This window comes from Squalius cephalus (assembly GCF_949319135.1).
Source record: "Squalius cephalus genome assembly, chromosome: 23".
NCBI classification, from domain to species: Eukaryota; Metazoa; Chordata; class Actinopteri; order Cypriniformes; family Leuciscidae; genus Squalius; species Squalius cephalus.
The window spans coordinates 7472668-7486467 of record NC_137144.1 but is presented as its reverse complement, the minus strand read 5'-3'; the positions used below and the strand labels follow the sequence as shown (position 1 = coordinate 7486467).

General features: G+C 38.1%; 1 protein-coding gene across 1 annotated transcript in view; it reads right to left on the bottom strand.

Moving 5' to 3' along the window:
* The window catches only part of kif15 (kinesin family member 15), a 36865-nt gene extending 23522 nt beyond the window's left edge, over window positions 1-13343 (bottom strand). The window contains exons 1-20 of the mRNA XM_079860181.1: window positions 13267-13343; window positions 12995-13019; window positions 11355-11538; window positions 11196-11272; window positions 11084-11121; window positions 10244-10341; window positions 8864-9043; window positions 8120-8329; window positions 7299-7424; window positions 7099-7221; window positions 6872-7004; window positions 6666-6745; window positions 6159-6356; window positions 4613-4799; window positions 3753-3894; window positions 3506-3647; window positions 3245-3427; window positions 2227-2355; window positions 2042-2147; window positions 1627-1792 (exon numbers count right to left, since the gene is read on the bottom strand). Of these exons, the coding sequence (XP_079716307.1) occupies window positions 1627-1792; window positions 2042-2147; window positions 2227-2355; window positions 3245-3427; window positions 3506-3647; window positions 3753-3894; window positions 4613-4799; window positions 6159-6356; window positions 6666-6745; window positions 6872-7004; window positions 7099-7221; window positions 7299-7424; window positions 8120-8329; window positions 8864-9043; window positions 10244-10341; window positions 11084-11121; window positions 11196-11272; window positions 11355-11538; window positions 12995-13019; window positions 13267-13285 (2546 nt within the window). The 5' untranslated portion in view covers window positions 13286-13343. The remainder of the gene's footprint in view (window positions 1-1626; window positions 1793-2041; window positions 2148-2226; window positions 2356-3244; window positions 3428-3505; window positions 3648-3752; window positions 3895-4612; window positions 4800-6158; window positions 6357-6665; window positions 6746-6871; window positions 7005-7098; window positions 7222-7298; window positions 7425-8119; window positions 8330-8863; window positions 9044-10243; window positions 10342-11083; window positions 11122-11195; window positions 11273-11354; window positions 11539-12994; window positions 13020-13266) is intronic.
* Window positions 13344-13800: the final 457 nt, after the last annotated feature.

Below are 13800 nucleotides of genomic sequence, written 5' to 3'. Positions count from 1 at the left end.
TGAAGCCTTTTTGTATAATAACGCAGTGCTACTGCACAGCCATAATAATGCAGATGCTACTCGCAAGCTTATTGGCTGGTCAGTGGTAGCTGCACGAACCTATGGCAGTTCATATTGGAACAGGTGGTTACCTTTCTTCAATCCAAAGGAATTTAAATGGACTCCGATAACATTGAGGCATGCCACCCTCTGCCCCGGACAAATGACAGTGACAAACCAGCTATCATCATGAGATTGATCAACCGAAAGCACAGAGCGGCATAACTTCGCGAACCAATACCGATTGGTAGAGCTGAGCGCAGACTCCGCCAGAATTGGCGGGGCATCTGCCTATAAAAGACGCTTGTTTCACCATAGATTCAGATTTATCTCCTTCAGCGACGATCTACGGACCTTGCAGAACAACTCTACTCAAAGCCTTCATCTTCTTCGCAGAGAAAACAGAGCCAGCAGACTGCACCAGACCAGCGCGCTCTTCAACCAGCGGAATTCATCGCGGTTTCCCTGCGCTCTCCGGCGGGCGCCTAAGAGACGCAAATTTCTAAAAGAGCAAGCGACGTTGATGCAAATGTTGCGCCACGGCTGTGGCATATGCGAGTGAAAAACACAGCGAGTGAAAAAACGGAGGAGTCAGAGGGCTGAGCATTTGGAAGTTAGTGAGCTCACGCCGGCTCAAACATCGACGACGCTGAGGAGAAGAGTTATGAGAAACTAGTGGCCCCCCTGTTTGATGTTTTGAAAGCTCTCCGATTTCATTAAAAAGATCTTCATTTGTAGTACGAAGATGAACAAATGTCTTATGAGTTTGGAACGACACGAGGGCAAGTGATCAATAACAGAATTTTCTTTTTTGGGTGAACTAATCCTTTAATATTAATGTAATCTTAACGGCAATTAATATTTTTATCTTAAAAATAAAATAAATAAAGTAAATCTGTCTGCAATCTTGAATTGTCACCAAATAAGGTGAAAATCAACTACAAATGAAACACCTATGAGAAGGGCACTGAGCACTACAGCAAAAACTTTGTTTTTAATAGAATGCCAAATAAAAATAAATCGTTTTTATAATATTTTCATTTATAATAATATGTACACTATTTTTTCCCCCTCATACAGAATACATGAGACTTTTAACACATGAAAATGTAAAGCTGCTTTTCTTTTACGGTCTGTGACCTAATATGAGATAGACAGGTTACACTGGGTATCATTCAAAACCTCAGAGATAAACAGGCTGAGTACAATTATAATTTGAAGGAGATTAATTCAACTCTCAGAGAGACAGTTCCTATAGAGTATGTTTTACACTACCAGTCAAAAGTTTGAAACCTTTTGATATAAAGGCTTCACCTTAAAATAAAATGTATTAAACTAACACTGGCTGATTTGGAGAAGTAGCTTTGCTTATTAATGCAGTTTTGTTTATTAACCGATAGAGCATTTAACAAGTTCAGTTTTTTGTTTTGTTTAAGGCTACTTTTGGATAGTTTTGATTTGGTTCATTTACTGCATAATTCCTTGATTTCAATTATATATACAATTTTTAGAACAATAGTAAATAAGGCGGAGGTGTGTTCAAACTTGTGGCTGGCAGTGTATTTGATGTGAACGGTGTGTTTGTACTTGACGGTGTCCAGCTGCAGCTGTGTGCTGATCAGGCTGTTGGACAGCTGTGTCGTCTCTCTCTCGTGTTCTGCTCTCTGCTGCTGCAGTTCTGTCCGCGTGGTCTCCAGCTCTTTATCAGAGGACTGAAGGACAACACGCAGATCTCGCACCTCCACCCGAAGCACTGCAGAGAGGTCACAGCAATCACAGACCGATTCATAATTTTGTACACATTTGGTTGGTTCATTTTAGGAGCCTAAAAGAGGTTGACAAACTCACAGAATCTATCATATTGGCTACTAATTCAACATATTACTCACTTACTGAGCTGCAAGTTCCACGTCATTATTTCTTCAAGGTGGGTCCCAGCATTAAAAAAAGTTTGGGAACCCATGTGACAAGGAGTTAAGCATCTGAACCACTCAAGACTCACCATCCATCTCTCTCTTCTCATCTTCCAGCTGCTGTTCAAGGGTACTGATTTTCTCCTGCAGATGATCCTCTTTTTCCAGCAGGGAGTGTCGCTCAGCACTGAACAACTACGGTTAGAGAGCATCATCAAACACATTTGCACAGGAAACAGAACACCAGAAAAACTGAACACTATTACAAACACACCTCCTCTGTGCGACTGGACTTCTCAGTGGCTTTGGTGACCTGTTCTTCCAGCTTGCTGATTTGCTGAAGCAGTTTCCTGTTCTTGGCTTCCTCCTCGTCTAACTGGCCCTGGACACCAAGAGCATGTTCCTGAAACCAAACCAATAAGAAAGTTTAAATAGATTCCCACAATCTACAGTAAACTGTAATATTCATTTCAGTAATCAAATCATATGATCAACATTTTATGCAATATTATTATTTTTTTCTAGAACATGCACTGATGATTTCCATACTGTAAGAATGCAAAAATAGCTCTTGTACAGTAATTTGATGGTAATCTGTAGGGCTGCCCACTAATAGTCGACTAAACGCTAGTCGATGAGAAGAGGCTTAGTCGACCAAAACATTATTAGTCGGTTAGTCGCAAAAAAAAAAAACCTGCACACGAGGTGGCGAAGTCCGTGAGGGACAGATCGTTAACAGCGGGTCCTTGTGGTAATTACAGTATGTTTGGGAAAGAATCCAAACGTTTGCCTATCATCCATCGACCTCAAATATGCCTTATTTGAAAAATGTAAGTAGCAACTTTACATGGCCGCTCGCTCTAACGTTAACCTAGATAAATGTGCGCAATTATTAGGTGCATATCCAAGTGTTTGTGCGGAGTGAGGAAGCTAAAGTATTAGCATGCTTTACTGCATGACATGGAGGCCTTTTACTTTTTCCATACTATGGAAGTCAATGGGGTCCATCAACTGTTTGGTAACCAATATTCTTAAAAAAGCCTCTTTTGTTTAGCAGAATAAATAAATTCATACAGGTCTGGAACAACTTGAGGGTGAGTAAATGATGACAGAATTTAATTTTTTGGGTGAACTATCCCTTTAAATTAATATAATCGTGACTAGTCGACATGGCTTAAATGAATGACTAGTCGACTAGAGACATCTTCAGTCGGGGGCAGTCCTAGTATGCTGCTTTGGAACTGCAAAACAACCTTTAAAACAAATTAAAAAGTAAGGATCTTTGTGAGCACCTGCATTTGCTTGAGCTCTTCAGTGAGCGCTTCACAGGCTAGCTCGTTCATCTCAGGGGGCGGCGGTTCACTCTGAATATCGTCAACGTCCATATCCTCGGCCTGTCCATTCAGATGCTCTGGGCTAGACAACGGCACCAGTCGATTTCGCAAGTTATAGCCTTTTGTAGGCGTAGTCAAGATCTGAGGAGCAGCAGCAGCCATTATAAGACATTTCAATTTGAAATCATTTTAAAACAGACCAACTTAAAGTCTCCCTACCTTAATGGTCTCAGCATGAATCTTGTTGAGTTGAGACACTTCCTGTTTGCTGTAGGCTTTAGTGGCCTCAAGGATATTCTCAAGGTGTTTGTTGGACTTCTCCAGATAGCGTTTCTCAGATTCCAGCTCAGCTACCTGTTTTCTGAAGAGTATAATGTTGACACACTGGTCAGAATGATCAAATTTTCAGCCACCAAGGACTCCGCAAGCATTTGGGAAGAGACACATGAATGTGACATGAACATACTTGTTGACCTCCTTAAATTCCTCCAAGGCTTGAATTGTTGCTGTGAGCTCTGACTGTTTCTGCAGCAGCTGAACCTTCATTCTCTCCATGGAAACTGATGACAGCGTCTCCATGGTGACAGGGGTGGAGTAGATGGGAGGAGCTAATAATCAAGGCAGTAACAGCAGTCTAAGTAATCTCCTTGTGCTTCACATTTAAAGAGCTTTGCAAAAGTCAACTTTTATGTTGACTTTACTGTAAAGCTATTACCGGTAATTGAAAATTTTAATTAGTGAAAAGTACTTTTTTTTGTAGTGAAAGGTACCTTTGTTTGTTAAAAATATACAAAAATTATATAATGACCGAGTACATCATAAACAACTAAAGTGTGTGTTAGAAATCAGGAATGGTGAGAGAACATTGTGCTTGGTACATTTTTCGTCTTCAAACCAAAGTTGGGTCTTCAGCTGACAGAGTTTAAATCTCATCTGGCTAGCGCGCTTTCCATAATGTTTACGCATTAGGTTAGTATGCGGAGAGTCTGCGTCTTTTGTGACCATTTGAATGCGTTCGACCACATGATCATTTACACTACTAAAGCAATCTGGTCGAATGCGTTTTCAACTACCTCTGGAAGTGGTCGAAAGTAGGCAAGCTCAAAACGTTTTAGACCCCGTTTACACCTGTATTTAGCATCATCCACTGATCGACCAAAATGCATCTTAATCCCAGGTGTGAAGAGGGCCAGAGAGAAGTAGCTTCAGCTACAATGTTCTTAATGTTTAATTAAATCATGCGTATTTAACTTAGACAACCCTACTTTATACATGTCTGTCTAACGACTGTGGCAAACAGTTAAAACGGAGGTTTGAGTTCTTCACCTCCTGTGGTTTCCTCTGGTCTCTGAGCTTCCAGCAGCTCTAGGAAGTTTTTCTCCAGCGCAGTTAACGACTGAACCTTGGTCTCCACGGCAGATCTGACAGAATCCAGAGCGCGCAGGGCTCGATTCTCCTCACGCAGGGCGCAGTTCTCCGCTGCATACCGCATCATCCGTGGGTGGTGTTCCACCTGACAAAAAGAAAAATATTTTGTAGAAAATGTTTGCATAGTTGTATAACTACTACTAGAAATGACTAGAGAAGGACTACACGCCTGCGCACATATATATTCAAAGCGCATACCTTTGGACTGAGCACATAATGTGCATGTGTGCGACCTCTACGTTTTCGCGGGTTTGCGCAGAGATAACGGATAATCGTTTGCACCTTCGAAACTATTTCAGGGAGTGCGTTCTTGAGACACCAGGCACTGTTTTGTGCGGATGGGCGGGCGGAGCGCGTTAAGGGTTTTCCTGTTAGAACGGTGTTGTGTTCGCGGCCATTAAGTTAATAACTAATGATTTTCGCAACGGAAGTGAATCAATAAATCAAAACTAACTTTAGCTGGACAATAACTTCATCCTAGAGCTGTTGTAAAGCCTAAACAATCTGTTACGGTAATTTCCTATTATCACTGTAAAGCTCCATTGAAAAATTGTTAAAAGCGCTATATAAATGAAGGTGACTTGACTAGGAATATATTAGCAGGTCAACACCAAAACTGAAAGGCATTAAAGGTGTTAAACACCAGTTCATCCAATAAATTACAGATTGAACAGTAGCTGAAACCATTAATTTACAATTCTTTCTAAGGCCTGCTTTTATCGTGTATGTCTTCTGACTTAATATGCATGGTTAATATTTAAAAAGAGTGTGTACCGATCACACTACATGTGTACCGCGCCTGAGTCCAACCAAACTGTACTCTGGCCCAACTCATCTAAGCGGGCCAGGGACGGTTAAGCGAACTGTGACTGGGCACAGTACGGTGCGATCCCACTAGTAAAACGAACCAGACTTTACTCAATGTAGGCGTTCTGAACCATGCCGGAGCACGTCTGAACCCCAAAGTCGGCTCTTTCCCCCCAAATTGCCCCAGTGAAAAACAAAAAATAAAGAAGTATGTCTATCTGCAATGGCTCCAGACATGCGACTAAAACATTATTTCATACTGACTGGAACATTTTGTTGACAGTAAAGTAAAAAATCTAAAAAAAAACACTAAAAAACATTGGTGGGCAGACATAAGTGTCTCCATTCTAGGAATCCATTGTTTCACAATCTTATTCGTATTTGTGCCAGAAATTTGTGTTTAGTGTAAAAGCTTTTTTGTTATCAGTCTAATAAAATGTAGATATCTAATATCAGCACATGCCTAAATATTGAAATCTGACGATTTATGTTATGTTCTGTTCATTTCATTTTTCCCCTCCACTTTGACTGTTGGATCAAACACATGCTGATCCACGCTATCATTCTGGGCTATGCTGTTGACTCAAACACCACTGTTATGCAGTTTGTCTACCTTATTGAACGTAAGTGTGTCTACCTGATCTCGAAGCAGACGGATCTCTTCCTGCAGCTCCTGGTTCTGCTGCTCAGGATCTGATCTCTGGCCTGTCTGAAGTTCTTTCTTTAGCTGAGCAATGTAATCATCTCTGAACTTCATGATCATGCGGTTTGACTGGATGAATTTCTCCTTCTGAGCCCAGGCAGCTTCCAGCTGAGAGACTTTCTGCTGAAGAGCCTGTAAGAAAGACAGCAGCAGAGGCGACTGTGGTTAAGACTGAGCATAATGGGAAGGAAACGCAAACTCATAATAGAAAAAAAGTGTTTATTGCTGAAGTCAAACATGACGGTGAGTAAATTACAGAATTTACATTTTGGGGCATATATACTGTATATATTTTAATTACTTTTAACTTTTATATTAAAATGATTGATTTCCTAATTTTTTTGGTGCGTACCATTGTGTACCATTACTAAATCATGGGCACAGATTATAAGTTCTCAATAGAAAAATAAAATAATAATAATGAAATCAATAAAAAAGCACCTTCTTCTCCTCCTGTCCTTTCTTCCAGAAGCTCATAGCCTGAATGAACTGTGTCTTGTAGCAAACTTCAGGGTCAGAATCTGCGGCAACACAAACACCAGTTTAAACAATGAATGAATGAATGAATGTGCTCACTGTAGTTGTAGTTTCTGACACTGTGTCTAGGCAGATAGATTGTCTGTGTGAGCTCTGTAATGTGTGTATACCTGTTTGCTGGTCTGTTGGCGTAAGCTCTACAATGCGCCCTTGAGAAAGAGCATTTGCAAGCTGCTCCTTTAGTTTTCTCACTTCTGCTTGCAGTTGTCTGACATTACCCTGAGTGTCCTCATTTACCATAGCCTACAGAGACACAAACACACAGATCAGTCTTCACATCCCTTCAAGAATACGGCGAAGATCAGGAATGTTCGGATGAATAATTCTGCTGTTCAACCTTATTTTTGATGAGTTTGGCTCTCTGAGCGAATTGCAGAGTGGACAGCGTCTCTCCAAAGCACCTGGAACCCGGATGAACGTTAGCGATGATGTACGTCTTTGCATTTCCGCCCAGAGAGTCCTGACAAAATGAACAGTAGTCAGGCACGATTCACTCATCTGCATTCATTCAGAGTAACGTTCTCAAAGCACCCTCACCCTGAGCAGGAAGGTCAGTTTCGAGTCTCTATAACAAATATGACGGTTTTTCCCATTGGAAACATCCATCAGGGCCATGATCACCTGACCGAGACACATCAGCGACCGGTTTATGCTGCTTGCCTCCTAAAGCATAAAAATCAAAGGTTACACTTTATTTTTAAAGTAATAACAGTGGAGTAACAATGTCTTTAAATAAGTTGTTTTAAAACTTTTCATTTGGTGGGCAACATCAACACTAACATTGAATAGTATCTAAAGTTTATAAAATATATCTTTAAAGTGCTTAACTTTTACAATTCATACTTAACTTTATCACACTGAGAAAGACTGCATTGCTACTTTTGCTTGACAAACCGAAATAAATTGGGCTGCACACTTATGTATAACCACAGCCATGTTAATGAAGTAAAGCAACAGAAACACTATACAAATTAATTACAACAGTGTTATGAGTTGATTTCGTCAATTACATTAGGACTGCATGATTGCCCTATGACATACTGAGGTAGAATTAAAACATGAACTCCTCATATTGCTGTTGCCAGTGTATCAAGGCAAGACTAAATTATCACAGCTAATGTGGACTAAAAATCCACTTTCTTGTAGAGTATTACTTGCACTTATTTGAAACAGATTCAAGTTGAATATTATTGTAATACAATACTGCAGAGTAATAATATTTATAATAATAATAATAATAATAATAATAATGTGTTCCTGTTAACCTGAAACTAAATCCCTTATTTTGTTTAAAGCAGTGGTTGTCAATGTGTTCTGTTTTCAAAGTATTTTGAGAGGTAAATGTTCAACATAAGCACCTTGAGCCGTGAACCCTCTGAATGCGTGTCCCTCTGTCTCTCGGAGCCGGCAAGATCCACCAGGTTGAGCTGAGAGGTCCTGATGTTGACCACTTCATTTCCAGTTTCCTTTGATTCCAACGTCATGGTGAACACTGCATGTGAACGAGAGGATTCGCGGTTCATTGAGGTGGAAGCCACTCGCCGGTTCCGCCATCCCATCGACAACACCTGCAAACACGTCACAAGGTCACAATAGAACTGGCAAAATAGTATAAATAAAGATAATATACAACCAGGTTCCCAGTTTGGGAAAACCTGAAAATGTGAGATTGCCTAATCAAATTTAAATAGCCACGGTAATTTGTATGAAATGTAGAATGTACATTTTTTTAGTTGTGCAAAAGTTCTAAAATATTTTTATCGGGTACACATTTTGTAAAAAGTCTTATCCAGCAAATATCGAACGACTGGAAAAGTCATTGGTTAAAAAAAACGGGACCCTGAAGAACATTCAGCTCTTAAAAAGAAAATGTTTGTTCATTGTACATTAAAAATATTGTTATAGATCATAATCAAGTAAAAATAGAATTAGCAACTTGATGAGTAGAATTCTGTTAGATGGAATCCAGCTGTCACACTGTAGGATATTTCAAAAAGTTGGTTTGACAAAAAGCCTGAAAAGAGTCTTGTGGTTTGAAAGCTATTAAGGTCTGTTGCTAGTGTGTTTTTTTGACAACTACTCGAGGTCAACATGTGCGAGACCTGATAGGCCTCTGCAGCAGATGCAGCGTATTTCTCCACAGCTCCTTCTACAAAGACGCCCCTCTTGATGTCCTCTCGCAGGAACAGGCTGGTGGACACACTGTCCAACAGGTCATAAATCTGCTCGTTGTAGATCTCTATAAACGAACACTTGCAGAGGAAGCTCTTCGTCCCACCAGACTGCACAGAAAAACAGAAAGAATTAATAAACACCACAAAGCACAACACCAAATAAATAATTTACCGTACCCACTGATTAAGAAATGTAAAAACGTCAATACTTCTAATCTATAATTAAGGAAAAGAATAAAAAAACACTTGGAAAAATTATTTTATTCTGTAGTGCCCTTATCAGCATGTTGTTCACTGAGGTCATTTCAGACGTGTTCAAATGAACACTAGTAACTCTAGGGGTGTAACAATACCCTCGCGTCATAATTCGATACCACCATACGATATTATTGCGATACTCCAAGACATATGGTAAAAAGTTAACAAAAAAAATGTACTGTTGATTAAAATGCGAAATTCAGAGTTACATTGTGTGTGTAAATGAATAGGCTTGGACTTGTTGCTGGAAACGCAATTTACAGGACAATAGAGACACCAGAATAACAATATTCATGATTGTGAAGCTGAAAATACAGAATTATTGTAGATGAATATGCTTGCACTCTGTCTCTGACTAGATATATTTAAAATAATGTAGGCCACTTTTTACTGGTAACAGAAGATATTTGGCATTATCAGGACACACAAATATCCCCCCGATTGCATTAATATACATTATATATAGTAGTTTAATGTTGTACTGACACTAAACTTCTAAAAACTTGCATTTTACAGTCATTTTCATTTTGGGTGAAATATACACAATACATATTGTTGCATTTTTGTATTGCGATATATTGTTACACCCCTACTAATAACACATTAAAAATACATTGTATTATGACACACTGAGGGGCGAAAGAGAAGAAATGTTGTATCAACAATGTATTGCAACATGTATCAAATGTTTTGTTTTGTTCTCCTACAAAAGCTGATTGAACATGCACTTGTCATGACAACAGCAAAGTTCATCGTAGCTCTTATTATGCATTTTCTTCACACAGAACAAATCCCACATCAGAGAGCCCTATTTTACTGTGATGTACTGCCCAATTCAGTGGAAGAACACAGACATTCTAGAATAACTAAATAAACAACATATAAATTTAACTAATTTCCAAGTTTTGAGCTGGTTCTGAATGAGAGGTTCTTGAGAGTCCCATGCACTCATAATTTATTTAAACAGCAAGATACCTCAATGAATGTGCAATTAATTGGCAACATTAAATTGATCTAGAATTATTTTACATTTATTGAAACTTGTCTCACCCGTTCCACCTCTCGATTGATGAGGAAGAAGAGGTATTCAAAACTACGAGGAATCACACCACGCAGCTCATCGGAGAAATTATCCAGCTCTGAGGGACCTGCAGACACAAAACACATATACCTGTCTGTATGCTTACAGTGCTCCCAAAGAAGTAAATGGAACCTCCTGGAAAAGTCACACTTGAAACATATAATTGACAACACATTAGATAACAAAAAACTTCATCTGATCAAACAACTGTTCTCCCAGCTTTACTGTTCTGAGACATTTTTAAATGACCGGTGTCAGCTGTTGTGATTTGTAGTGCATGAATGCAGTCGGTTCCCTTCAAGCTCACTCATAATTCATATTCTAATCACATCAAGCTCATATGAACTAGCATTTGACAACTACACAATAAGATACAAAAACTTACAAAAATATCTTGAGCTTACAGTATCTTCTAAACAAATGTCACTTATATATTGCAATGTTATTAAAACATTTGGTAACCTCAGTTAACAAACTAAGAATGAACAATACTTCAGCATTTATTAATCTTAGTTGATTAATCTAAACATTTACGAATACTTTATTAAAATCAAAGGTTGTATTTGTAAACATTAGTTAATGCACTGTGAACTAACATGAACAGCTGGATTTTAATTAACTAATAGTAACAAATGTATTGCTCATTGTTAGTTCATGTTAGTTAATGCATCAACTAATGAACCTTATTGTAAAGTGAGTGTTACCAACCATTTTTAATTGTAGCTCAAGTGTCTACATACTTTTTGGGAGCTACTTCATGTTTGCTATGCATGCACACAGTCAAAAGCTGACTAGTTCTCAGCACTTACCCAGCATGGTGAAGGTCTTTCCTGAGCCCGTCTGTCCACTGAAAAACAAATACAACGTCATGAATCGACAAGGCTCTAACATTTTTAATACAGGAACCAAACAGGAACTCACTAGGCAAAAATGGTGCCGTTGTATCCGTTCATGCACGACTCCACGATGTTTTTAGCCACGCTGGAGAACACCTCCTCCTGAGAGACACAAAGAGCAGTGGATGAGACGTTCCTCGACTGATCTTCAGCCAGAGAAGACACTTCTGAAGCCCTGTCTCACCTGGCTTGTGTTCATGTCAGCCACATGGTCGTAAGTGAAGGTCCGAGGCTCTGGTTTGCAGTGCAGTCTGACAGTCTGCGGTGAGCTCACGGTCAGGCACAGACTGTGATCGCCGTCTGTTGTTAACCCAGAGCCTTGAGTCAGCGGCCGTACCCGCACAAACACCTTGATGGCATCTCCATCACTGCATGAGGACGTTAGAGGAGGAAATGAGTCTCGGACGGGATGCAACCATGCAAATTTGTATTCTTTAAATACTATTCTATTCTCTAAATTGTATTCTTTTACTTCTTTAAAAAGAGAGACCAGGCTGTATTCCAACGCATTCATGAACTACAACCATCAAAGTTGAGATCTGTGCTCAAAAGCGGAGTGACAGTTTAATGACCAGTGAAAATAAGGGGAAGAAAAGCACAATTAATTTGTTTCTACCACACAAATGTCAACCGACCAGCATGATAAACGCTGTGTGTTCTCAGTTACCTGATAGAATGGCAGTGCTGGGTAGATTACTTACAAATAGTAGTTAGTTGCTGATCCCAAATTACATGACAAAAATTGTAGTTAGTAATTTAATCTAGATTGCTCAATTTAGGTAATGTATTCTGACTCCTTTTTGATTACTTTTGACCAAGCTCGTTTATCACATTGATCTGGATAGGATAATCTTGTACATTATTGATATAAAAATACAAAGAGAGAGAAAATATATTCCAATCTTTAACAACAACAGGAAGTGCATTAACTATTACATTACGTCAGGGTTTCCCTGAATGGGGTTCGTGAATTTAATGAAAAGCTATTAAGTAAAAATTTAAATAAATAAATAAACTATTAAATAATAATAAATAAATGAAAACAATCAAAATAAAACATTTACTAAAATAATAATAATAATAATAATTTATTTTTTTCCCTGCATGTCATGTGACCATTAACCAACATCAGAGAACCATGAACTTCATTTTATTATTATTATTATTGACTTATTTGTATTATTGACCTATTAACTTAAAATATAAGGGCTTCCTTCCAGTAAATGCATTAGGGCAAAGAGGTCCAGCTAACAAAAAAGTTGAAGAATCACTGTATTGCATGTAGACATGCAATGACGATCATTTAAATATACATGGTTAAATAAGTCACTGAAAGATCATTCAAATAATAATTAATGTGCTCATCAGGAGCTGATTAGACATGCAATGTTGGGAAAACACTTCCTAAAAATGAAATGATCAAAATTTGCTGTGGTTGTCAGTTTTCAGTGATCGTGGCTGAACGGATATAAACAGTATAGGCTTTTTTAGAAAGAAAATGTTTAAATATAACAAAGAAGTACAATCAATGCATAGCATAATTTACTGTTATTGTAAGAATAACATGTAACCATTTACTCAATAGAAAAATAGCTGTAGTGTGATTACGAGTTTTTAAAAAGTGTAATGTAATCAGATTAATTACTCAGTTTTGGGGATCTGATTACGTAATCCATCTTAACATGTAAATCAGTTGCTATCCAGCACTGCTCGGTGTAGATAATGGTATAAAACATTAGCGGAAATCGTTTCATTCTTTAACGTGAGCTCAGTGTTAACGTTAGCAGTGTTTACTATCTTTTGGCTGTGTGTATATTTATGTACCTGTTGATATTTGATTCCGCGGTTCCTGAAAGGAAACATAAATGATAAAACACAATTATAACACAACTATAGTAAACATGGTGCTGATATTAACGACAACAAAGCTCGTCAGTAAACATTGACGTGTACTCGACCGCAACAGTAAATATCTTCTGTTTATTCGATGTAATAAACATTAAACATGTAGTAAACATTTCGGCTATTTGCTTTAGTATCATATGCGAAGATTGAGATCGCTACATTTACTTATACCATGAGTAAATAATCCTCACCTTTGCCTTTAAGATTCATGATTCATTCTTAGTGAAGGATCGATACAAAATTTGGCGCCTTGTTCTTCTTCTTCTTCTTTGTGTTTTAAGGGCAGCTCGTAACCTGGATGTCGCACTACTGCCCTCTTCTGGAGGCATGAACTCCTGCATTCTTCACTGCACTTGCATATTTTCTCCATCAGTGCTCATTATCTTGTCCGGTTCTGCCAAATTCCAGTTTCTCAAGCGTAATAATAATAATAATAATAATAATAATAATAATAATAATAATAATAATAATAATAATTAATAATTAATAATAATTAGGGCTGTTAAACGATTAATCGCATCCAAAATAAAAGTTTGTTTTTACATAATACATGTGTGTGTACGGTGTATAATTATTTTCTATATATAAATACGCACACATGCATGTATATATTTAAGAAATATTTGCATGTATATACTGTGTATATATATTTATATTATATATAATTTATATTAATTAACACATTTTCTTAAATATATATATGCATGTGTGTGTGTATTTATCAT